Raw genomic sequence first — 27,316 nt, forward strand, 5'->3', positions numbered from 1 at the left:
TAATCAGAAAAGAAAGTGGATAACAATGTGGAAACAGCCAGTAACTGACCCTTGACCCTGAATTACCGTACCTTTCTGTTGGCGGGTCTTACCTTGGCCATTAACTAAGGACGTGCTTTGCTTGCAGCTGTATCAAAAGTGTATTAAGATCAGTACAATACAATATGTTATTTTTTTTAAATGTACATTTTACAGTCATATTAGCAGACACTTTTTCCAAAGCATTTCATTATATAACAGCTAAGTCAGACAATATTAGTTCGGCAATTCTTCTAGTTGAATGCTAGAACATTTCCCAGCTCGCTCTCTGATTACATTGAATCGATTACTCCCTAACTCAATCTAAGTACATCGATACATTCACAGAGCTGCTCGTCTGAAAGCGAAAGACTAAGAAGACGATCATTACACTCTCCACATTCATAACCTATGTTTTATGTCCGTTTGTTCCCAGATCTAGCACACACATCTACCATGGCCATTATTTTATAGAAACATACAGGGACGTCGTTAGGCCTATTTTTGGGGGCGGGGGGTAAGCCCCCCTAAGATGTTCAAAAGCCTTTTGTCAAGGAAATCGTAACATGCCTGCACTGAACATAATAAGACAGAATATGAGTTGAAATAAATACTGATACAATTAGAAGTTGTCTTTAATTTGGATTAAAATAGTTTCCAAGAGAGCATTAATGGATACATTTTCTAACCTATTTTCCTTGAACTCACCCCAATATGTAGACTTAAATCATAGCAACTCTAACATTTGTTTAACTTATTTATATTTTTAAAAAGGAGGACATCCTGAAGTTTCAGGAGGTCTTAAGGCAAGTAAAGAAAAGAAAGTGAGCCGGACAACAGGCCCTGATAGATGCTCTGCTGTACTCTCTACTGTAATAAATGATGAATTAAAGAACCACTTTAAAGATGTGATGAAAAAAAATGCATGTCAGACACTGCAAGGGCTAAGCCCCCCCAGCCTTTAAATCCTAGTGACGCCCTTGGACACACAACACACGCACGCCAGAACACCAATGGACGCACATGCACACACACACACACACACACACACACACACACACACACACACACACACACACACACACACACACACACACACACACACACACACACACACACACACACACACACGCATACAAACATGCGCATCTCATATCCATTGCGCATTGCCGATTATCCGTAACATTACCATTACAAAAGAATTTATTTGCACCCTAACAATATCTGTTGGCAGTATAATGTGTTTCCATTCTCCACTTTGTTCAAAATGATCAGCATGTCATTCATATTCAGACATTAAATAATAACATAAATATCAGAACCTACAGCCGTTGTCGTAAACACATCATAGTATTCACATGCTTCAATACATGAGAGCCATAGCTTATCTCAATGTATTTTTCTCCGGTGCTTATATATCCATTTAAACACATACTCTATTTCTGGGCAAAACAGATGGATACAGGATAACATGCCATGCAAGATTACAAACATTACAACATTTCAACAGTATATATAATATAATATAATGAGCCATATATATAATATCATATAAAAAACATTTGAGAGTCATTCAGAGTCATTTCAATAAAATACTTTATTCTTTCATGCTGCACCAAGCTTGTCTCTTTTGCAGCAACAAAAGTGCTTATTCCTCTGCCATTTAATTTCTTCTCTCTTTCGGAGGAACTGATTCTGTGGTGTGGTTCTGAGGCTGACCAGCCAGAGCTTAAGTGGCCTTTGATTTGTTTGTACGTGTGTGTGTGCGGCTGTAAGGGGAAACACCACAACCTTTTTACTCAGCATCAGAGACAACTGTATGTTTCTCACCAACGCTTCTTTTTAATTAGTTCTCAACAAAAAAGGGGGGCGGCACATAATGAAAAAGTTGTTGTGCCCAACCCTATTGGAAGAAACAAGGACATGCACAATCCATTACTGAGGTATCCTTTCCTCACTGAGGTCTTCCTGGCACACAGTCTCATACCACTCTTCCTCTTGACATGCTGGCTGGCCGACTGGATGGCGTCTGTTGACTTGCTACTGGCAGACTGGATGTCCTCTGTTGATGCGCTTTGATGTCTGTCCGACCGACTGGATGTCGGACCGGTTGTCTGACCACAGACTGATTACAAAACTATAGAAAACTCAATAATAAATAAAAAACAATTACAAAAAGAAAAGCGACACAAATGACCTTTAACTGAGTCTCACCGCTATACAGTTTGCTCCGCCCCTCCCCAAATCCTCCTCTTCACCTCTCTCCTGCTCCTCCCTCTCCTCCTCCTCCTCCTCCTCCTCCTCCCTCTCCTCCTCCTCCTCCTCCCTCTCCTCCTCCTCCCGGAGACCCGCCTCTCCTGCCGTCGTCCTGGGGTCGCCGTGGCACCGCTCGTGGATGGTGGGCAGGCTGCCGCGCAGGCCGTAGCGCCGGCGCAGGCCCACCAGCAGGGGCTGGGGCACGGTGCAGATGTCCACGTTGTTGCCCAGGTCCACCCAGGCCAGGCTGGGGAAGCGGCCCGCGTCCTTCAGGGCCTCCGACAGGTCCTTCAGCACGGCCGCCGTCAGCCGGTTGCCGTTGACGGCCAGCGTGGTGAGACCCGGCAGGCCGGCCAGGCCGGGCAGCAGCAGCCGCAGCCCCTCGTCCCGCAGCTCCGTGAAGCTGAGGTCCACGGCCGACACCGTCCCCTCGCCGGCCCCGCCTGCCGCGCTCGCGCCCTGCAGGTGGCGGGCCAGGCGCCGGAGGTCCCGGCCCGAGAGGGGGGTCCCCGACAGGTTGACGACGTCGCCCGACGGCTTCTTGTCCAAGGTGGTCTTTAGGCTGTTAGGGGGTACAGGGAACAGAGATCTCGATTCAGCCAATATTAAGGCAACATACCCTACACCGGCCAAGGAATGTTTAACTAAGAATTCATGTCTTCTTTGTCTTTGTCCGACAGAGACAGGAGGGGATAACTGATCTTCCTCCACACACACTCATTCTATGTCTATAAAAATTTTTGGTTAAAGATTGATTTTTGCCTTGAGTTTCCGTGAGTTAAAGACGAAGGTATCGGAGGACACGCAGCAAATGAACACAGACAGGAATTGAACCCGGGTCCATGTCGTATGGACTGAGCCTTAATGGTAGCAGCTGCTCTACCCAGTGAGCCAACCTGCAAACTAGACATATGGAAATATGCTTTAACGAAACTTAAACATAGGTGAAAATTGTGAACTTACACAGGTATTTCTAAAACTTGTATGATTGTATAAAGCTATTTCAAAACTAGTAAAAAGTAAAACGTATAAAATTGGAAAGTCGAAAGGGTTGCTCCCGGTTAATGTTTACATTCACTGTGAAAGCTATATTCCCAGTGACGGTCATATTTCCGTAAAGCAAAGCTTCCTTCCTCCATCTATCCTTCTCCCTCTCACCTATCTAGTTCCTGTAAGTGATTCAGTTGCATTGGTGCATACAAATATAACAAACAGCCCTGCTTACTGAAACAACACATAACAAAACGTGCTAAAACATATTTTACATTTGCTGTGGATCCAACTTCTTATTTTCTATTCTTCAATTGCTTGACCTGTCCACGTCAAGATGTATGTACTTTTGAATGTTTCTCAAGTAGATCAATCAAAGTCAAACGGCTTAATCTTTAACCGGGAGACACAAACATTGTTGTCACAAAGGTCTGTGCGCGTGACAAGCTAGCTCCCTCAATGGATTACAGATCTTCTGATTGGTCGCTGTTTAGCTCATGCTCCTGTTTTATGGCAGCTTAGATAGCGCTGGCTCACGTCATTAAAAGCACAGTGCCGCTCCATGGGTTAGGGATAGTCGATGATTGCCTTGCAGTAAAGAAGAGTAATGAAATTCGTTTTTTTCTTTTTTGATATCTTCAATCCGACCGCTACCAAATGTGCTGAAGGCACACATTTTAAAAAAGGCAATAAAAAAGATAGGTTTGATAAATCTGGAAGTCAATGCCATTTCTGTTATGATACACAGCGTAGAAAAATATGAAATCCTGCACTAAATCTCTTTCCCAATTCCTTCTAACTCTGAATCTTTGTCTTTGTTTGGGTTAACAGAGTTGATTGTTAACACTTTTGATCTTCTAATAGCATTCTGTCTCTGCTTTATGTCCTGTTATGGTGTACTGTTATGTTGTACTGTTGTGTTGCCATATTGTGGTGTGCTGATATAGTTTGCTGTTGTGCTGCACTGTTGTGTTGTACTGTGGTGGTGTACTTTTATGGTGTACTGTTATGGTGTATTGTTATGGTGTATTGTTATGGTGTACTGTTATTGTGTACTGTTATGGTGTATTGTTATGGTGTACTGTTATTGTGTACTGTTATGGTGTATTGTTATGGTGTACTGTTATGGTGTACTGTTATTGTGTACTGTTATGGTGTATTGTTATGGTGTACTGTTATGGTGTACTGTTATGGTGTACTGTTCTGTGGTTCTGTTATGTTGTACTGTTATTGTGTACTGTTATGGTGTACTGTTATGGTGTACTGTTATGGTGTATTGTTATGGTGTATTGTTATGGTGTACTGTTATTGTGTACTGTTATGGTGTATTGTTATGGTGTACTGTTATTGTGTACTGTTATGGTGTATTGTTATGGTGTACTGTTATGGTGTACTGTTATGGTGTACTGTTCTGTGGTTCTGTTATGTTGTACTGTTATTGTGTACTGTTATGGTGTACTGTTATGGTGTACTGTTATGGTGTACTGTTATGGTGTATTGTTATGGTGTACTGTTATTGTGTACTGTTATGGTGTATTGTTATGGTGTACTGTTATTGTGTACTGTTATGGTGTATTGTTATGGTGTACTGTTATGGTGTACTGTTATGGTGTATTGTTATGGTATACTGTTATGGTGTACTGTTATGGTGTACTGTTCTGTTGTTCTGTTATGTTGTACTGTTATTGTGTACTGTTATGGTGTACTGTTATGGTGTATTGTTATGGTGTACAAGATGGGTGAGGAGGGGACATGGGTGATGGAAGGGACAGGGGTGAGGAGGGGAGATATGGCAGGACTGGTGGGCGCGTGTGTTTGGCTGTGGGGGAAACAAACAGCGTGACGCAGGCGGTGGGAGGCTGTCAAACCAAACCAGTGCTCTCCAAACTGGGCTAATTGCTCGGGGACCGCCTCGTCGTGATCATCATTAGCAGATGCTTTTTCATAACAATAACTGTGTGACAGTTTGACTGTTGCGTAACCAAACATGTGCGGTAGGGGGGGGTGTGTGTTGTGGTTTTGCAAAGCCTTTTCCGCAGTATTTATATTTTTGCTAAGCTGTCGTTTCGCAGTTCCTTCTGACTTCATTATTTATTTACCGCTTCCACTTTATTCCTTTCTTCATGGATTAATCACTGGTCATAACCACCTATTATAATACGCCCGGGGGGTCTGACCCACCACGGCCTCCCAGAGCAGCAGAACAACGCCGGGGCCATAAGCTACGCGCATTAACACTCCCACGTCAGCTTACATGCCCAGAACGTTCTCCACCCATCGGGAATGCAGTGTTTCTTACATGGAAGGTCATTAAAACAGGGAAAGTGCATTTATGCGGCTCATGGGCAAACTTAAATTTGCCCATGACTTTAACCCGGTTGATCTCCAGTTCGTCCAATGTTTCCTCTTTTCTATACATCTCTCATCTGAATTAATTCTCCAACTTAAGTTCCTATTTCTGTCTTTCTCTTGGGCAGGGGTTCGGCCGAAAGGTTGTGGGTTTGAACCCAGTGTGGTGTCTGCCTTAAGCCAACCGACATCTACTTGCTCAATCATCAAGTGGTTCTTCAAGTAAATTCCCTGTAAGTCAATACGGAACCTTTGCAAGATGACTAAACGCCACACAGAGACAAACCCTTAAATGATCTAAACCTACCCAGAAGCAAACAAACTGTTATAGCCTACTTCAGCCAGTTACTATAAATAAAAACACTGTCTAACTAATGATGGAAGTGTCCAGTAAAAAAAGGGGTCCCGGAAAAAAACAAACAGCGGATGTTAGGACGGACGGGACGGAGGGACGGAGGCATGGACTCACCAGGCCTGAGGCTTCCTCCGCGGCACGCTTTGTCGAGTCCACTTGGAGTGAGGCGTCAGGTGGAACATCAGCTGTCTGCACATCTTGTTGGTGGACTTTAAGGACTCCCCCTCCTGCATTGGGTCAAGAGTCCGTATGGATTAGGGATATAACAGAAAGAATACTAATGGGGTTCCCCCACCCCCCCGCATACAAGTGTTCACCTCAAGGGGGAATTAATCACTAATTTGTAAGCACTCGTCAATTGGGTCGTGTCTGTGAATTCATATGCATCGGTCACGGCTTGGGAAGGGTGCTGGACCCAAACGTAGAGACCACCAGACCCAGAAGAGTGGTATGCAAAAGGCAGCTTAACTTCATGTATACAGACAGAAACACACTCACAACAATAATGAGGAGGCGACGGAACTTAAATACAGTACATGACCACACCTGAACAGAATGACTCATTGTCGTGTGGTAGTGGGTCCGGATCAAAACAGTAAATTAAATTATATAAATTGGAAGAACCTCATTATTTCATGTTGTTGCAGTGTTTTGTGGTTTTATTATTGTTGTTGTTGTTTGTTTTTAACGAATTTCACTCTTGTCACGTAGGACCAATATCTTGCTTTCTACTTCGCCTCCCTCCTTCGGTCCCTCACTCGCTCTCTGTCTTCCGCTCTCTCTCTGTCTCTTCCTCTCTCCGTCTCTGTCTCTCGCTCTCTCTCTTCCTCTCGCTCTCTCTGTCTCTCTCTCTCTTCCTCTGTCCCCTCTCTTTCCTTTACACAGATTGAGTGAAGCAGAGCAGGGTAAATCTAATTAATGCTACAACACAACAACAAGAAAGAGGCAACGCAGCGAAAGAGAGGGGGAGCGAGGGGGAGAATAAGAAAGACAGGCCGTTGAGCCTCTGGCGACTAACCAACCCACTCCTTTTCCTTGATGATCCAGCCATGACCACGCACACACATCCTCTCATCCTCTGCTGTAAAAACCTCAGAGATTGAGGAATGAATGTACTTCTAAAGGTGCATGATGAGACTGGTTTCCAGGATTTGCTTCATGTTAACAACAATATGAACATTTTAAGAAAAATGAAATTGGTTTGTTTCTATAAAGTCCTTATACAATGGTTGGTATGGTTGTTATGCCCGGGCTCTACTAATATACAGTATTTTATATCATTTATAATATATCTGATATGTATGATATGATATCAGCTATACAATAAAATATGGTCCTTCTTCTACTACTTATGTATATTATATACTATATATTAAATAATATAATGTCAGATATCGTTAGCCTCACAGCATAATTGCCTAAGTCATATTTTAAGGTTCATCTTGTGTCAAAGTAAACAAAAAGTCAAATAGATGACTCAGGCAGATAGTGCTTATGGAATGCAAAGAGCAATCAGATTGTCTTAGCATATAGCCAATGAGGTAGAGTGAATCAGCAGCATTAGGAGAGTGGAGTAACATTAGAAAGCACAATTTGGCAAAAATTTGACTTGGGCAATTATGCTATAAGGCTAACGATATACAATAATACGGTTCTCATGACTGGGCACTCTAAGTGGGCTGTTTCCGACTATGGAGGGCAGGCTCACACCAATTCTAGACCTGTATAAGTCCTGAATGGACGGCAGTTCTGGACATGTATAAGTCCTGAATGGACGAACAGGTTGGCAGTAGTTCTGGACATGTATAAGTCCTGAATGGACGGCAGGTTGGCTGGACCTGTATAAGTCCTTAATGGAGGGCAGGTTGGCAGTAGTTCTGGACCTGTATAAGTCCTTAATGGAGGGCAGTTTGGTACCATTCATTTTGGCTGCATTCCCTTTCAGTCTGTTCTCCTTCTGATTGCTGGCCGATCCAAAGCAGACAGTGCTGGATGTGCAGACTGAGAGCTGGCTGGATCGATGCAGAGTAGAACTGGATCAGCAGTATCGTTGGCCGGGCCTTTTTGATGATTGTTTCTTTGTTGGACACCCACTCTGGGTCCTGTAAGATGGTAGCTCCCAGAAGCGAGAAATGAGAAAGGGCAGTGTTGTGGGGGGCTCCTCCTGATTTCCTCCGTCAAATCCACTGGTTTGGAGCGCATTCAGCTCCAGGTTGTTCTGTCCACACCTGAGGGCCAGCTGTTCAACCTCCTGTCTGTTCTGTAGTCAGGCTCGTCACCGTCCCAGATGAGGCTGATGACCTCCTGAGATGGGAGATGACCTCCTGAGGTGAGAGATGAACTCCTGAGGTGAGAGATGACCTCCTGAGGTGATAGATGACCTCCTGAGGTGGGAGATGACCTCCTGAGGTGAGAGATGACCTCCTGAGGTGAGAGATGACCTCCTGAGGTGATAGATGACCTCCTGAGGTGAGAGATGACCTCCTGAGGTGATAGATGACCTCCTGAGGTGAGAGATGAACTCCTGAGGTGAGAGATGACCTCCTGAGGTGAGATATGGACCCCTGAAAGTTGAGAGACGACCTCCTAAGGAACCGATGATCTCCTGAGGAACCGAGGACCTCCTGAGGACATCTGACCTCTTGGGGAAGCGATGACCTTTGAAGATGCAGTCGTTGTTGTGGAGGGAGAAGGGAATAGAGGACAGCACAAACCGCTGGGGGGCTGCAGGGCTGAGTGTCCGGGTCCTGGATGTGTGATCCCAGACTCACTCGCAGCCCCCCGTCTGTCAGTTTGTGACCCGCAGAGAGGTGGGACAGAAGCAGTGCAGTACTCATAAACTGTGCACCAACCTACACTGTACAGTACACTCTACTCGCTGGTAAAATTAGGAAGGGAGTTTGGAGGGGAGGACTTCCGGGGCGATGGTGTTGGAATTCCACAAAAAGGCAGACTTATATATATCAATACACAATACATAACATAATATCATGTCTACAATTCAATATGCTTCTAATAGCTATGCTTATATTATTATATAATATAATAATATATGGATAGGTTCAGATAATTATACACTATATAATATGTAGTATATATTATCAGACGTACAAAATAATTTGGTTCTAATGGCTGTGCTGTTTTACATATTTTATAATGTACGGTTAGGGTTTAATAATTATATTGAGGCTGATGGCTCACAGACAGCTCTCTTAAGACACACACACACACACGTCACACACACACACACACACACACACACACACACACACACACACACACACACACACACACACACACACACACACACACACACACACACACACACACACACACACACACACACACACACACACACACACAGTCAGGTCTTATCCAAGTTGCTGCTGTCTTGAGTCTCCCATACCACCTGCTAACTTCCTGCTGTCTAGTCTCCGACAGAACCTGTACAATTTCTGCGATCCAGTCTCAAACAGCACCTGCTCACTTGCTTCGGGAAAACACTGAAATATTCACAGGAATTTCCCTGGGGAGGTTAGACTCAAACGCTTCTTAACGGGAGGTTTTAATCATCAACTTGGTGTTAGTTGGCGGCTGTTATATAAGGAGCTACCTGAGTTGCCATTATATGATATTGCTTTCTGATAGCCTGACTGAATGTCATTGGAAATCAAAGAAGAGAGAAGGTGCTTTAAGGTAGTAAATGGTGATAAATGTGATCTTGCCAAGTTTAATTTCCAAATTTAGCAGATTAAACACATGCAGAAGAAAACGTGGTCGCTAAATTGCTTACACTAAGAATGCTTCTCATATCAAATATGTATCCGAATTTGCATCTTTTAAAAATAGAATATTACACTTACACTCTTGTCAGCAAAATGGTTCTATGCTGGGCCTAAGTGGAAAAATGGGTAAGGCTCTTCTGATAAGTAAAGCAATAATACCAAGTAAATATGGAGATAGAGAAAGTTAGGCATCCGATTCTGTGATATAGCCTTGTAAACAACGATGTTTAACTTACAGTGTGTTTTCTAGGCTATACCATAGGCATTTCATTGCTATAATATTAGTAAAACAATTACATCTGAAGAATACATGTTGTTGCCGACTTGAGCAGAGATAATTGGGACTTGAACACGATAGGCTGACATTGGAAAATGACTGGCCAATCACAGAGCGAAAAAATCCATTTGTTCTTCACCTTGATAGTTCGCAAAGTAATTTCCCTGTGGGAATAATAAAGTACTTAATAAAAGAAACTCTAAAAAGGAAACTCTACTTTGCCTTGCAAGTTCATTGAATCAAGAAGTTAACTTAATTAAGGTCCCTCTTTTAGTGTAAACACCACATGTCGGTCCGATTTAGCTGCTAACAAAATTTAATGATATGAATTTTTTAAGTTTAAGGGACAATTTATGCATATCTGTATGCATTTAAGAGACAACAAATAACATTTAACAGACATTTCAGAAATACCTAATAAAAAAACGATGAAAAATATCATACTCTACGGAATTATCAAAGTAATATCACAATAGCTCCCTCCTGCTTGGAGTAATGTTCCTTAGCCCTTGCAATAAACAGCACCGAAATGTCTTTTCTTTATTAAATTCTTTAATGATTCAACTCCAGTAAACAACCACTGGCATCCAGTAGCTTCCCTGTATTCTCTGATATTAATTTTAGCACTACAAAGAGTTGTCCCATCTTATTTCAAGGTTAAAGTTCAAGTCAATGCTGATATCGAGCCACTACACAGGCTCCACACAATTGTGAACAATCTGCTCGTATGTTGCCCGTTGTGGCGCTATCTCCTTAAAGGGGACCTATTATGCTTTTTCGACTTTTATGACCTATAAACGTTGTTATAATGATTGATAGTCATGTTTAAACATACACAAAAAACGATGTCGATTTTCAGGAAACTCTTCCTCTCATCTGGGCGCTTTCAGCATTCTCTGTCAACGCTCAGTTTCGTCCTTCTCTGCCCCCTCGCCCCCCTCCTGCCAACCCAACTCCGTTGTGATTGGTTACCTTCCTTGAAGCGCGCGCGCGGGCAGTTTGACCAGGCATATGAGGGCGCGGCAGGAGTGCATCTACGTAGATGATTTCCTTGGAAATGTGAACAACTGAATCGCAAACGTTGTCCCGAATGTTTAGCGCTCTGCACAGCCACCCCAGGCTGTCAGCAGGGAATACGTCGAAATGCATGTACGTCATTATTTGACACTTTAGTATGGTTAAACATGACTATCAATCATTATAACAACGTTTATAGGTCATAAAAGTCGAAAAAGCATAATAGGTCCCCTTTAAACATCCATAGGGCTTGTACATCAGAATGCATCTTGGGATATTCTTGTTTGATACTCTGCCATTTAGAGAGGGACTCACTCAACAAGTCAAGTTGTAGTACTGTTAAATCATAAATCACTGTAAATATACCGTAACCTAGGCTAGTGAAAACCTTTTAATGCCACATCTCAATTCTGAAACGTTGTGTCAGTTTCAAACACAAGAATTACCAAAAAAACTATACTACCAATATCAATCATAGGTATAATTCCAATCCTCTTGTGGGTTCAAAAAGAGAGTCAATGCGATGTTTCCTTGAGGGTACCTGAAAGACCAAAAAGTCTGGGCTGTTGTTATGTTTATAGCTAAACAAAACCCTAGTGGTATTATAGTATATATTTGTGTGGTGAACTGTGAAGTGTTTCATTAGTTTGTCAGTGTATATTATACAATTCATTCTTAAATTAAACTTTCATTTTTCTCGTTCTATAAGCACAGAAGGCACAATTTCAGGAACCAAGGCTCATTTACAAATGCCTCTTTTGTCGACGGGCTTTAGAAAAAAGCTCCTTTCCTGGAATGCCTCGGGACCTCAGACTCCCCTAGCAGAATACAAATGCACCAGAGAACTCTGGCTGGCGGCTTCGGTAAATGAGACAAAGTTGTGTGTTGAATAAACATGCTTATTGACTTGTGCATATTGCCTGTATGCTTACATCTGGCCTACATTTGAATGCAAATAAACCCCTGAGACTTGATACTAATTTGAGGGGGGGGGGGGATATACGGACCCTTTTCGGGCAGTGCATGTCCCTGGCGAGGTGGAGCAGCAGTTCGTGGGAGATGGGGTCCACCAGGTGGAGGAAAGCTGCGTTTTTGTACAAGATGTGGTTGAGGGACGTCGCCTGGAGGCCCAGATCCTGGGGAGAGAACAGACGACACAAACCATGAGCACCCGGCCGTTACAGACACGGCTTTGATTAATCATTTGAACCACCGTCCTCCTTGAATGCAGAAGAGATGTTGGAGATGGATGGATCATGTTGAAGCACTGTGTAATGCTGCCGTGTAACACATCATTCATCCTGACCCTCGCCCTCACTACCTAGGATTGTTCCTGTACGTTTGTCAGCTATCGTCTGCATGTGTGTGGTGCCTGGTGGCTTAGTGAAACCAGGGATCGGCTGGAGCGCTGTCTTGGTCAGGCTGAGTCAGGGTTAGGGTAACTTAGGGTTAGGGTTAGTTAGGGTGGTGTCGGAAGGTTTGGTCTCTGGGTTAGGGTTAGTTAGGGTGGTGTCAGCTGGTGTGTCTGGGTTAGGGTTAGTCAGGGTGGTGTCAGCTGGTGTGGTGTCTGGGTTAGGGTTAGTCAGGGTGGGGTCAGCTGGTGTGGTGTATGGGTTAGGGTTAGTCAGGGTGGGGTCAGCTGGTGTAGTAACGGGTTAGGGTTAGTTAGAGTGGTGTTGAGTAATGTGGTGTCTGGTTTAGGGTTAGTGAAGGTGTGGTTTGTTTGCAGTATTAGGTAGGCTGTTTCTCTTTTCAGTGAGAGGATGTGCAATATATCAAGTGCTGCAGGTGGTGTTTTAGGCTTCAGTGTCAACATCAGTGAGTCCAGAAATACCCTTTATAGTCGGGGCAATGCATATTCACACATACAACTGTCTCACACACACACACACACACACACACACACACACACACACACACACACACACACACACACACACACACACACACACACACACACACACACACACATACACACACACGCATACACAAACACACACATACACACATGCATGCACACACACACAGACAGACACACACAAACACACGCGCACACACAAACACGTACATACACACAAACACACACACACACACACACCTTGTACTATGCTGTTACACTGACGATTATAACAAACATATTTTAAGATGACTAAATACAAATAGAAGAAATTTGAGACAAATACAAATTGTTCCCACGTCTACCTACTCTAGGATAAAAGCTTTGTAGAGGAAACTCTAAAAAGCATAATGTAAGCAGCACACCACGCATTCATTCATTCCCAGCCTTTACCCCCCTCAAAAGGTATTTTTAAACCAATGAAAGGGCACATATAACAGCATATAAACTATGTATTGAAAGAATATACATAATGCATAAAGTATATCATATATGCACTCTGTGAAGTGACATGGTCATGGTTCCTGAAGGAGAACAATGGCGTCGTGGGTCGCACTGTAAAACACGCTCCACACTCTGACAGCCCTAATACGGGCGGGCGGCTGCGGAGGAAACGTCCCATCAGCATATTGCCCTCCTCCAGCTCTCAAGCCGGATTTATTGTGGGATTCTCTGGAGCTGGGCTGCCCTCCAGGACTGTGAGAAGCAGACTGCAGACTGCTGCTGCTGGCCTGGATGTCATAGAAACACCGGGAGCTGGGGATGGTCCTGAATGCAGATTAAATTGGTTCAATCGACGACTCAGGCTCCAGCATACGACTCGATCGATGATCACGTTTCTTCTTCAAGATGTACACTTGTATCAGCAACATCTCCTCTGGATTTGCGTGTTGCATCGGATGGCATGATGAGTGCGCTCTGAGAAGCTTTATAGATGTCTCTGATGATGTCTGCCTTGTCACTAAGAAAGTACAGTGGAAAAAAGTCCCCCCCCACACACACACACTTAAACACACACACACTCACTCTATTCTGACTATTACAGATACATCTTCTAGGTCTGCCCACTCAGACTCCCATCTGCTGAGAAAACTGCTTGGTTGCTGCTCATGCAACATTAAAGAGTGACCAAAGCTGAAGCCCATTGGCCCACACAAAAAAAAGCTATTAGAGCAGTTCAGAGTAAATTCAATAATAACTGCATCCCAGCACGTTACTCATGCTATCTACATCACTGCATGTTATTTATTCTATCTGCATCGCTGCATGTCACTTATTCTAAATGCATGGCTGCACTACTCATTACGCCCCACTTTACATATTCAATGTGTTTGTTTATTTCTTTTTTGTTTTCATTTTTTTATAGCTTGATGGATTATCACTTCAGAAATTTCAATATCAGCCCATACAAATGAAGTTAAAGGGCCATAAACTAGAGACGGTACGCTAATCGAGTTCTGCCTCACAGATATTGCTTCTTGCTCCTCCTGATGGCTTCCCGGGAGGGATGGCGGCTCAGCTGCTGTGACATCCAACATCTCAAAGCCCTACCTCCAGCTTACCCCAACAGAACTAACTGCACAGATCTGCAGCTTGTGCCAGTGTTATGGTTTTGAGTCAGATGGGAGGGAAAAGAGCATTGCATAAGCCTCCTCCCAACACGTGGCCAAATGTTGATGGCATTGCAATCAGCATTCCGACTCGTTATAAGCTCTCGTAGAGAGTTTGTATCGAAGGAAAAGGGTGTGTATCTGGGTCTTACTTAAGATAAGATGTTAGGGCCTTTTTCGGAGGCCATGTGAAATCAATGCATTGTAACAGGCTGCCTCACAGATGATGATGAAATGCAATGAGGTGAAGTCATTATGAGAGAGTACAAACATGAGTGTATTTATAAAAGCGTACGACATCTAGCCCATCCGAGCTGTAGAAGTTAAATGGGAAATGCCGAAAGGTACATCTTTCGCATGGAAACTACGTGGGGAGTTTTTCTGTCGTGGTAAAAAATTTCAGCCAGCAAAGACCTATTTTCTATTTTTGTGAGCTAGGTGGCTGACAGCAAAGTGTGTGCAATCACAAGCTACAGGGATAGTGATTCTGAACTACACAACAGCTATGCAATATTCTACATCGAATCCATGCTCATTGCTATTGATTCCAATTGTGGGTGATAACAAAAACCTTCACCGTATCAGACTTGCTAATTACTGGCTGGGCAAATAGCTGGCTGGGTTTTCCAGTGATTTTATTTTTTTAGAGTTGTTGAATGCAGCACTTTGTGATGGTTTGAAAAATGAATTAAGGATCAATAAAAACAGAAGATATAGGACAATGCACATTTTCACATTTTAAAGTATTACCAATACTATGTTATCTTTCGTAGCTATTAATAGCCTAATTCAAATTCATACTTGTTTACTTAGGGTTAGCCCCAGTGTTTATCTATGTATATATATATATATATATATATATATATATATATATATATATATATATATATATATATATATATATATATATATATATATATATATATATATATATATATATGCAAATGTAGGGTTTCAAACGTAAGTTCTGATAACATTATGGTTACAATTGTGTACAAACCTGAGCTTGCTTTGCAGAATATTGACACTTCCTAACCTTTAATTGCTAAATACTTTATAATAATTTAAACTTCCTCACCTTTCTCAACAATGTCAGCACTTCGGCTGCCTGCTCCGTCTTCTGGTCGCCCAGAAGGGTTTGCATCTCACGGATCCAGGCGACTCGTCGCACGTACGGACTATGGTTGGTTTTCCGCAGCAACCCTGGGAGCTTGTCCGACCGGAGCGTGAGGTACGGGAACGCGAAGCCTGCTCCACCTCCGCCTGCACTTCTCCCCGAGTCTCCGCATCCCTCCGTCCTCGGACGTCTCCTCTTGGACAATTGGCCGTCAATGTCCAGGCTACTTGGTCTGGTTAACTTAGAACCCATTAACCCTCAGAGAAGACGCTTTGATGAACTCGCAGACAAATTAATTGGGCGCAATGTAGCCATAACTAGCACGTTTCAACTTGGTTTGTGAAACAACGCGACACCACCGCTTCTTAACCCTCCTCACCCTGTACGGTGGACAAGAAGTCGCTGTTCTTTTGAAAAGCCCTATCTTAAAATAACGTTTCTTTTCAAGTTTAGTAGTAATTTCTATTGTTATAACAGCAGGATACCAAGATGTGTTGTCATAACCGGCAGTACTGTATATAGTGTATACAACACAGACATGTCCAGCTGTACAGGCTACTCTGCTGCTGCTGATCGCATCGTCCAATCACAGAGTGAGTTCCGTCTAGTAGTCTAATCTATTCATCTAACCATATTAAACATCTTCTCTCTGTTCTACATTCAACAAACTCGATAGAGAAAGAGAGAGGGGATTTACACCACATCGAATATATAGACTAGTAATACTATTATGCTCATGCTAAAAAAAACAATTCCAAAATTAAAACTAGTAGCCAAATACTACTTTAGTCTTTCTATTTGATTTAAAAAACAAAACAAATGCAGATACGATAATTAGCACTTGATTAAATAATTTCCCGAACAGTCTGTTTCAAACGAAATTGTATATTGCTGAACACCAAAATACGAGCAGATGTATTTAAATACACTAGTGATGTATTACCCAAGGTCAGGCAAATCATGCCCTGTGATACAATCAAGGCCTACAGTAGATAAGGTAATTTAATTAGGTCTAAGTAAGTGAGGAGTGTGAAAGTATTCCTGCCCTGTTCTGTTTGTAATGAGTTGATTTATGGACCTTGAGAGTTAACGTTTAAACGCTTTGATATTCCCTACTTTGAAGGCTACATAAGGGCCTGTTGATTATTGCTGGAACCAAGTGATAGAAAGAGAGCTTTGCAAGAAGCACGCACTACAGCGTTCTACTCAAGCCAAGGTAAGAGAGCTTCTTATTTCTGCTTCACTGCCTGAACAGTGTCCTGTGGTGTCTTTGTCTAAATGCAACGTTTTTCTATATTGTGGAACAAATGGAGGAAAGCCTGTCCTCATTTTTATTGTGTGCTGCAGTGATTGCATGTAGTGAAACAGACAGTTGCACACACAACTAGGGCAGGAGCCCCGCGAGGTGTAGTCCCGGCTCCACCGTGCATGACACCATCATGTTACATGACATGCATGTTATTGAGTGTGCTATACATATCTAACATGCCTTGTTGAATTCCACTGTACATTGTCTTCTATTATTGCTCCATTCTATTCCTATTCTATTCTATTTGTCTGCCAACAAAGCTTACACGGTGCCTCATATTTTACAGGTTTTCGGCGGGTCAATCTTGGTGGTGTTTGTTGTTCCTTGTGACCGGGGTTCAGTTTTCGGCGTGAGGACATGGTTAGCAAGACGGTGGTGTTGGCCCTGGCGTTGCTGCTGGTGGCGGCAGTGGCCACCTTCCTGGGGGTGTTCTTCGGAGTCAGCAGCCCCTCCGAGGGGGGTTTCTCCAGGGCGGCCGTGGCCGCGGACGCCGGGCTCTGCTCCGAGATCGGGAGGTGGGCGTAGTCTTTGTTTCAGCACTCCTTCACTTACTTGCTTGCTCGCTCATAACGTTCTCAGCCACACACACACACCCACTCACCCACTTTCACCCTTGCTTGCTCACTCAACCACTTACTCACTCACTCACTCACTCACGCACTCACGTACTCATATACTCACTCACTCACAAACATACTCACTCACTCACTCGCATACTCACTCACTCAAACGCTCACGTACTAACATACTCACTAGCTCCCTTCCTCACACACTTACCCACTTACTCCTTCGCTCGCTCACTCACTCATGCACTCCCTCACTCATTCACCCACTCACTCACTCACTCACTCACTCATTCACTCACTCACTCACTCACTCACTCACTCACTCACTCACTCACTCACTCACTCACTCACTCACTCACTCACTCACTCACTCACTATCTCCCCTACTCGCTCACATACGTATAACGACGACAACATTTCCACGTGTTACCCAGACTGAAGCTCCTCATTTGCAAAACCTCAACAGCACACCCTAGTGTTACGTTGAACAAACCAGCTCTCGTAGCTCTACGTTCAACATCCTGTAAACCTTCCCATTCACTATCTCCCATCACCTGTCCAACTCATACCCCAGAGACATGCTGCAGAAAGGCGGGTCTGCGGTGGACGCCATGATCTCCTCCCTGCTGTGCGTGGGCATCGTGAACCCACACAGTGCGGGTATCGGCGGGGGGCTGTTCATAACCATCTACAACGGAACCACGGGTAGGCCTACGCGTGTTACCGATGCACCCCTCTACCTCGAGTGAGCATTATGGCTATGATAGATATACATGATATGTTTCTATTTGCAAAGCAACATCCACCTTTAGTTAGGCTGTGACATTACACAATGATTTAATTTAAACTCTTTCAAATCATTTTCATTTTTTTCGTCGACCGACGTTATCAATGAATGGACTTTTCTCACTAGTCTAAAGCATAAACTTCCCTCTCTAGTCTAAAGAACTTTCTCTCACTAGTATAAGTATAACCTTCTATCACCAGTCTCAAGTATAACTTTCTCGCACTAGTCTAAAGTATAACCTTCTCTCACTCGTCTAAAGTATAACCTTCTCTCTGTAGTCTAAAGTATGACCTACCCTCTCTAGTCTAAAGTATAACCTTCCCTCTCTAGTCTAAAGTATAACCTTCCCTCGCTAGTCTAAAGCATTACTTTCTCTCACTAGTCTAATGCATAACCTTCTCTCTCTAGTCTAAAGTATAATCGTTTTTTGTTCTTGCTTCATAAAGGCACAGTGGAAACCATTGATGGAAGAGAAGTTGCTCCGGGGAATGCCACCGAAAACATGTTTGGGACTGACAAAGATTTATCCCGGACAGGTAATGCTTAACCAGTCTTATTGATCCAAGCAAGGTTTTGCTGAACGTTAACCAATAGGACTTTGAGATAACATGACACAAAGACTGTTTCTCTTAGGGGCAACCATGGAGGCAAAGGGAAATTACAGATCTAAATTAGAGATAATGTGTTACCTGTGACGCTGTCTTTTGTTTTTAATCATAACGTTGTTTTCTTTAGGCGGACTGGCCATTGCTGTACCAGGAGAAATTCGAGCTTTCGAAATGGCACATCAACGTCATGGCAAACTACCATGGAGAGACTTGTTCCAGCCGTGTATTGAACTGGCAATAAATGGGTTTCCTATGGGTTCTGCGCTAGCTGGTGCTATCAAGGAGTACAAGGATGCCATCTTAAAGGATCCGGCCTTATGGTGAGTGGCACTAGCTGACTTCTCCATGACTCGGTTTGATTTAAAGTCTTGCACGTCTATATACGTCTATAGATTGTCCCTGTCTTCTTTCAGTGCGGTGTTTTGCGGGGCTAATGGGACCTTATTGAAAGAAAACGATACAGTGAAAAACCTCAAACTGGCAGAGACCTACCGCAGGATAAGCGAAGAGGGGGCAGATGCCTTCTATGTGGGCACCATGGCTGAAGCCCTTGTGAAGGACATTCAGGCCAAAGGTACGGACACCTTTATAGGCCTTTATAAAACGGCCAAACGGGTATAACACAATATAAACAATGTTCCTCTGTTAAATACAAACTATAATATAGGTGGCATCGTGACCTTGGAGGACCTGATGGATTACAGGCCGGTTCTGGATGAAAACCCCTTGAAGGTCGACATTGGGAGGTACACCATGGTGACTCCCAGCGCCCCCGCCAGCGGGCCGGTCCTGTCCCTGCTGCTGCTCATCTTGGAGGGTAAGCCGGTGATATGGTGTGGTGGGTCCAGACTCATGTAGGAGAGGTGGTCTGGGGGGCCGGGGAACATTCAGCCAGTGCACAGAATGTAAATATTATTATTATATTCCCGAGTAGTGAGACTCATTTTTTCTTTAGAGGGGAGGCCTGTGCCAATGTAAAATATAAACTATATATATTTTTGGTGTATTAAGTTGAATAGGTGAATGATATGTATAGGACCGCCATATCAGATGGAGCATCATTCACACTATTTACGGTGGTTTTTGGGGGCCGCCAGAGAAGTGTTAATATAAGAAGTGAGTGGTAAAGGCTCCTCACTTGAGTGAAAAACATCTAATCGACAAAACTTGCCTTGCGTCTTCACTGAGCTCTGTTACGGGTCTGTGCACAACGCCTTCCTGTATCTGAGCGTGACGGAGAAAGGAATAATTGACACGTTGTACAGATTATTAGACTATTAAAACCAATCATGGGTTCAAAGATTTGTTTAACACGCCTCACATCCCCTGACTGATGGTGACGCTGTCATTTATTATCTCTCTGGTCCTCAGATGGCCCGTGGTTTTCTCTCTCCATGAAACAAGGGCACATAGCTCTTTGGTAATTCATCTCTTCTGAAACGCCCACTCGCTCGCCTTGGCCTCTGCTTCCCTCACAAACCAGACCAATTTACCTCTAATTGGACACAAACAAAGTAAAAATTCTGCCCGCCGTGTCAGTAGCTGTGACTGGGTGAAAGTTCCTTCCGGAGGAATTACACCATGACATCCTCCTCCTCCTCCTCCCCCCCCTCCCCCTCCTTCCCCTCATCCACTTCCCCCTCCTCCTCCCACTCCTTCTCCTCCTCCTTCACCTCCTCCCCCTCCTCCTCCTCCTCCCCCTCCTTCTCCTCTCCCTCCCCCCTCCTCTCCATACTCCTCCTCTTCCCTGTCCTCCCCCTCCCTCTCCTCCTCCTCGTCCTCCTCCCCCTCCTCCTCCTCCCCCTCCTACTCTCCCTTCTCCTCCTCTTCCCTGTACTCCCCCCCCTTCTCCTCCTCCTCCACCTCCTCCCCCCCTACCTCTCCTCCTCCCCCTCCTTCCCCTCCTCCACTTCCCCCTCCTCCTCCCACTCCTTCTCCTCCTCCTCCCCCTTCTCCTCCTCCACCCCTTTCCTGCCCCTCCTCCTCCCCCTCCTCAATTTCCCCCTCCTCCTCCACCTCCTCTTCCTCCTCCCCCTCCTCTTCCTCCACCAGCACGGAAAGGACTCATCAAACCAGACTCTGTAACCCCCCCCCACACACACACACCTTAACTCCCTCTAAGCCCAGGCAGCCCTAATACCCCATATCAGCCGTGGAGGTTGATATGAGAAGAGCACGCAGGCCACAGGAAGTCGTTAAGATGATCCGCGTTCTGCCGACCTGAGCAGCGACCTGAGCGGTTTGTTTTGAATGAAGACGACCGCTTAAGTTCCACGTCTTTCCCCCCACAGGCTACAGTTTCTCGGCGAAGAGCGTGTCGAGCCCCGAGGCGCGGGTGCTGACCTACCATCGCGTGGTGGAGGCCTTCCGCTTCGCCTACGCCAAGAGAACGCTGCTCGGAGACCGCCACTTTCTGAACATCACCGACGTACGGCCAAACTAACGACAGAATCGCGTTTACCTTTACGACATATGAAGCCTCTACGCGATCATGGTATCAAGCATTATAAAGTATGTAGCCTACATGACCATGGTATCAACCGCTATAAAGTCTTTTGTCTCTTCCCAAAGCTGATCCAGAACATGACCTCGACCTGGTTCGCCAAGGGCCTGCGGGATCGCATCACGGACAACACCACGCATCACATGAACTACTACGAGCCTGAATTCTACATGCCCGACGACGCCGGCACCTCCCACCTCTCCATCGTATCTGAGGACGGCAGCGCAGTCGCGGCCACAAGCACCATCAACACCTTGTAATGAGTTAGCATGTGTAGCTTCTACTGTAGCAACAACCCCCAAACAAACCTTCCCAACCGTATTATTGGGATGTATTATTGTCTGTTATGTTTTTTAGATGTATTATTGAATGTTTCTATGTGTTTATTTGTCTTATTGTGTGTTAATGTGTGCTTATTGTGTGTTAACGGAGCGCTGAGCGTTCTCAGCGCTCCGGGAGCTCCCACTTCACAAATTAAGCACTGTGTATATCTATATATTTTTGTGTGTTATTATGTGTTTATATGTATTATTTTGTGTTTTTATGCGTTTATAAGTAATACTGGCTGCTATTTTGAATTTAACTGTAATATCGTGTCTTAATGTATGTTTATATGTCATTTTGTGTGTTCTAGTTTTGGCTCCAAAGTCATGTCCTCCACTGGTATCCTCCTCAACAACGAGATGGATGACTTCAGCTCCCCAAACATCACCAACGCCTTCGACCTCCCGCCCTCACCCAGAAACTTCATCAGGCCTGGTACACACAGACACACACACAGTACACCCCTGACCTAGCAATTCCTTTAAGGCAAGTTCACACACACACACACACACACACACACACACACACACACACACACACACACACACACACACACACACACACACACACACACACACACACACACACACACACACACACAATTGTACCCCCCTCAACGAAAAACTTAATTCAGCCCGGGACACACTCACAAACAAACACACACGCACATACACATGTCACACACGCACACACACACATGTCAAACACACACACACACACACACACACACACACACACACACATACACACACACACACACACACACACACACACACACACACACACACACACACACACACACACACACACACATTTTCTAAACTACCAACTAACCCCAAGTTGTTAGTCTGTTTATTTAATATACAGTGTGGGTATAGCTATATAAAGCAATATCACATGAGAAGGAGGGCTTTCAGGCTGCTTATCAGCATAACACTGATTATCTTTGGCACTTAGCCTGCGGCCTTGTACCTACGACTGAATCCCAGCCGCGCTGATATTCAGTGTAACAAAATAACCTTGGGGTGTGATATTGCTTTTATACAACCCTTCTTCAAGAACTATTTATGAGTTGACAGTGATAGCCGACAACAAACTGTTTGTTTATTTAATCATTTATCCGGCTCCGCCAACACAAATACTTCCGCCCCTGGACGGGTACTGGGCTGTTGCCAAGCAACACATAAACATGCCCCTACACACACTAGCTAGCTACGTTGTCTTAAGTCTACGCGTTACAGCTGGCCCACTACTGTGTCATATACATTTATCTGTATGTTTCCATTAATGCACAGCCAGGGAAATAAGAGTCTGTTGACAGTTGCTTCGGTGGTGTGTGTAATTCCGATGAGATAACAGTAGGCCTATGATTGTCAATGTAGGCTAATAAACGCTTATCAGAAACACCTGCAAAGCGTGTGGCAGTGCTGTTTTACACTCTTTATTGTCATTGATGGATTGATTACTTGGTCGGAACCAACTGTTGTGTTAAGTTATTTTTGTGATTCATTAGTCGTGTTTTTGTTAATTTAATTAACAGTCCTGTTATATAGTTTAATGAATAGGTGAGTGGTATTATTTAATATAAAATCGGGTAACATATGATGGTTCAGAATAAAATATAAAGTCATGTTATAGAATTATTCATGAGTTGTTTGTTTGTTAATGTATTATAAAGTCTGGTTACATAGTTAAATTAATAAGTGAGTGGTATCATTTATTATACAGTCTGTTTGTATAATTATTCCTGAGTGGTATCGTTTAATATACAGTCTGGTTCTTGCTATATAGTTATATAATGATTCCTGAGTGTATGTGTGTGTATTGGATGACACCACAGTTTATTCTGTTTGTTATTCTGCTTGAGTAAGCAAACTAGGGCAGAATGAACAGCTGCTGTTTCAGGCACTGGCACCCGGGGCTCTAGTGTTGATGATGTCACACGTGTTATTGCCCTTACAATCGATCCCAGAGCAAAATAATACATTTCATAATCAATCATGATCAATTAATTTTCCTGCATGAACTCATCAAAATGAATTCACTAATTGAAATTAATTATGCTCAAGGTTAATTGAGGATATTCCATACAATTTAATTGAATAATAACATAGTAATCATAACAATACTGAATCATTGAGTGAATCCTATCTGTGTTCACAGGAAAGAGGCCCATGTCGTCCATGGTTCCTACCATCCTCCTCGATGAGGACAACAGAGTTAAGATGGTGGTGGGGGGCTCGGGGGGCAGCAAGATCACCACCGCCATCGCACAGGTGCGTCCCTACCCTAGCCGCCCTTTAGATAACACCCTCATCCATCACACTGGTGCGTCATTAAAATGACATCATTATCTTGTGTTGTGTGTTACAGGGGGCTACAGGGGAATCCATAAGGGGCACAGAGATACCCTTAATACCTGATGTGTTAATATCTTGATATAGAGTGACTAAAGGTACCGTCCAACGCAGAGATACTGAAACGTTATGTCATGTTCTTGTGTGTTTCTGTAGGTTATCCTGAAAGCGCTGTACTTTAACTTTGATTTGAGGACAGCAGTAGGGGAGGCCAGACTCCATAATCAGCTGAGCCCCAACGCGACCACGGCCGAACCTGGCTTTGACATGGTGAGCGAAACACAGAGTGCTAACATTGTAGCTGAATGTTAAACCTAACTGTTGAATAATGTAATGAACTGTAATTAAACATAGTTAACATGAACACCATGACCTAAGTTAACATAACATGCACACCAATAGTTAATGATTGTTCGACAATTATTTAACTGTTAACTAAAGAAGACATATTATGGTGTTTTCCCAACAAGTTAACATAGTAGAGTTCATGCATGCATGCATAGAGTTCCAGAAAACATGTTTTCGAAGCTGTTTGCTGGAAATAGCTTTTAGGAAAAAAAAATCTTGCCTACCGCTATTCGCCTGTTTCAGTCCCTTCAGAATGTGCTGTTTCTGGTGTCTGTAGCTTTAATGCAAATGAGCTGCTGCCCATTGACCAATGAGCTGTCAGACTGAACCACAGCATGGAGGAGAAGGGATTATTGCCATTTGGGGACTCCTGGAGCTCTATATCTATTTAATATAATAATAATATTATATATGGGTATTTATATAATATTATATTTAATATAACGGCCAAAAGCTATGTGCGCCTCGGATGATATTATGAATCTTAAAGACTTCTTCTGACGTCTCTGGTACTTCCACAACAAGTAAAGACTCGTAGTGGGGGATATCTCGGCCATGTTTGAGAAGAATTAGGGGAAAGGAACTTTGGCCTTGACTCTCTGAAGTCCAAGAACCGCGACATGGAGAAAAAAGGGATTGTACTCCGGGAGCTGAGCTGCCGGACGGCCGCCGCCGAAGCTTCGACGGCAGTTGGGCAGCTCCGGCGGTGTACTCCGGGAGCTGAACAGTCAGACGGGGGTAGCTCGGCGGCAGTCCGGCAGCTCAGCTCCGGGAGAACAATCCCTTTTTCCTCCATGTCTCCTTCTCCGGACTGCCGCCGAAGCTCCGGCGGGTGGAGCTGAGTTACCCCCGCCGGAGCTGCTCGTCTGCTGGTCCACAAAATCTTAGCTATTCTCTGATTGGAGGGGAGTGGGGAAGTGGGAGGTAATATTCAACTGTGCCCCCTTCCTACGTAGAAGGGGGCGCCGAAACTGACTCGCTCGTTTGGTAACTGTAGGCGGAGTACTCTCAGAAATGCATGTCTCACTCAAAAAATCATATAGCTACAGACTTTATTCAAAGTTGGTATGCGCACCAGAGACCCAAAACAACACCCCAAATCCCAGGAAAGGTGTTGTTTTCTTAATATGTCCCCTTTAACTGTTAGCTTATGCTTATTACAACATGAATTATTGTTAATGAATTGTTAATTATTGTACCATTATTGTAAGTCTCAACAACAGCATGAAATAGGCCGCTAAAATTATAGCTACATGATAAATAAGAGGGGGAAATAGAGCGCTAGCATAGCAGCTGTATGCTAAATAACACTGGGGAAGGTGTTTGAATGAGGAATGGAGACGTTCAACTCTGCATTGTTTTTGGCGTTGATTAGAAATGCTGTGCTTCATTTTGCTCGAAAGCTTAGTCTACGTTTTAGTCAGATCCTTACTCAAATATAGGTAAATCGACCTTTCTAGCAAATGCTTAAATGAAGTCTCACCATGTTATTAACGTGCATGTCTCCCTGTCGCCCGCGACAGAAAGTGCTGGAGGGCCTGGCCCTGAAAAACCACGAGACGAAGGCCCTCAAGTCAACGGGGGCGGTGATCCAGGCGGTGGTTCGCCATGGCAACCGCCTCCACGCTCAGTCAGATCCCAGGAAAGGGGGCTACGCCGCCGGGTACTAGTCTAGTTAGATGCCTACCCCCCCAGCATCATGAAGAGAATGACTCACTGTGGAACAAAAGCAGGACCAGGTGTGGATGTCATCCGTCCCCAAACAGCAGCTCAGTCCTCGGGGAAACGTGACGACACCTTTACAATCTGTGTAACGCACCGTGCTCCTTGTCTCCACCGACAGCAAGTTGTTGTTTTTTACAGATGGATTATGACTTTGTTGTAGGTTCGCTGTACTTCAGTGCAGTTCCTTTTTTTTCTTTTTGGATTAACATTCACATTTCATTACGTTTTTTTTTTTTTTTTAAGACTGCGTACTCTGACAAAAGTGGTTTAGATCAAACATAACTAATATTTAATGTGTTTTGAAGATTGTCCATTTTGCTATGATCAAAATGTCCCTGCCATACTCATGGTAACTAATATATCACTACATATTTCACTTTCTTTTTCATCAAGCATTATGGTGCTCATTGTGCTGTAAATAACGAACCCCATCCAATGACATTGATATTTTGTAAATATAACTATTATATCATAATATAGTACAATAAAACACCCATATCCTTCAGTCACCATTGTGCCATGTTTATAGATATTCTACATTCTGCATTTATGTTGGAAACATCCTCTGAACACAACTACATGTGTACTTATATTCCAGCAGGTTTACCAAGCACACTAACGCCTAGCAGTTGCAGTATTTACCTTTTAATGGTCAACGGAATCCGGGAACAAATATTAATGTACACCTGCTAATGTATAGCAGGTGTTGCTAGGCAACCTAGGTTTAGTCAAACAAGCCTATAACCTGTCGACACACTGTAAAATGTACAAAGTGTAAGAGTTATTTAAATGTTACTGTGTTTCTGTAAACTAACAATAAAGAAGTTGGTACATTTTATATTAAGCTTTTTATGTTGCTTTGTACCAGTGGTGAGCACATGTGTCCAAATCTTTTCGATAATACTTATATATAATGGAATACATATATATATATATATATATATATATATATATATATATATATATATATATATATATATATATATATATATGTGCAAATGCTAAAAATGCAAACATGATCCTAACATCGAACTCATCCTATAGTATTGTGGGATTATAAATCGAACGTATTTGGTTGGCATAACAACAATGTGGTCGTAACTATATAGTGACTGCTA

The 27,316-nt window shown here is 43.6% G+C and overlaps 2 protein-coding genes across 2 annotated transcripts; one reads left to right on the forward strand and one right to left on the reverse strand.

Annotated features, from left to right (window-relative positions):
- Positions 1-1,198: 1,198 nt before the first annotated feature.
- lrrc75bb (leucine rich repeat containing 75Bb) lies at positions 1,199-16,304 on the reverse strand. The gene is made up of 4 exons (XM_030353743.1): positions 15,633-16,304; positions 12,055-12,183; positions 6,083-6,195; positions 1,199-2,836 (listed from the first exon to the last, which is right to left on the reverse strand). Exons 1-4 carry the CDS (start codon positions 15,921-15,923, stop codon positions 2,218-2,220), a joined length of 1,152 nt encoding a protein of 383 aa, XP_030209603.1. The 5' UTR covers positions 15,924-16,304; the 3' UTR covers positions 1,199-2,217.
- A 408-nt stretch (positions 16,305-16,712) lies between these two features.
- On the forward strand, positions 16,713-27,036 carry ggt1b (gamma-glutamyltransferase 1b). The gene is made up of 13 exons (XM_030353740.1): positions 16,713-16,887; positions 17,267-17,495; positions 18,121-18,251; positions 18,780-18,869; positions 19,069-19,261; positions 19,355-19,515; positions 19,609-19,758; positions 21,233-21,369; positions 21,513-21,700; positions 22,079-22,203; positions 23,932-24,044; positions 24,282-24,395; positions 25,997-27,036. Exons 2-13 carry the CDS (start codon positions 17,338-17,340, stop codon positions 26,141-26,143), a joined length of 1,707 nt encoding a protein of 568 aa, XP_030209600.1. The 5' UTR covers positions 16,713-16,887; positions 17,267-17,337; the 3' UTR covers positions 26,144-27,036.
- The last annotated feature ends 280 nt before the right edge of the window (positions 27,037-27,316 follow it).

The sequence above is a fragment of the Gadus morhua genome, chromosome 4 (assembly GCF_902167405.1).
Source record: "Gadus morhua chromosome 4, gadMor3.0, whole genome shotgun sequence".
In the NCBI taxonomy this organism is placed as follows: domain Eukaryota; kingdom Metazoa; phylum Chordata; class Actinopteri; order Gadiformes; family Gadidae; genus Gadus; species Gadus morhua.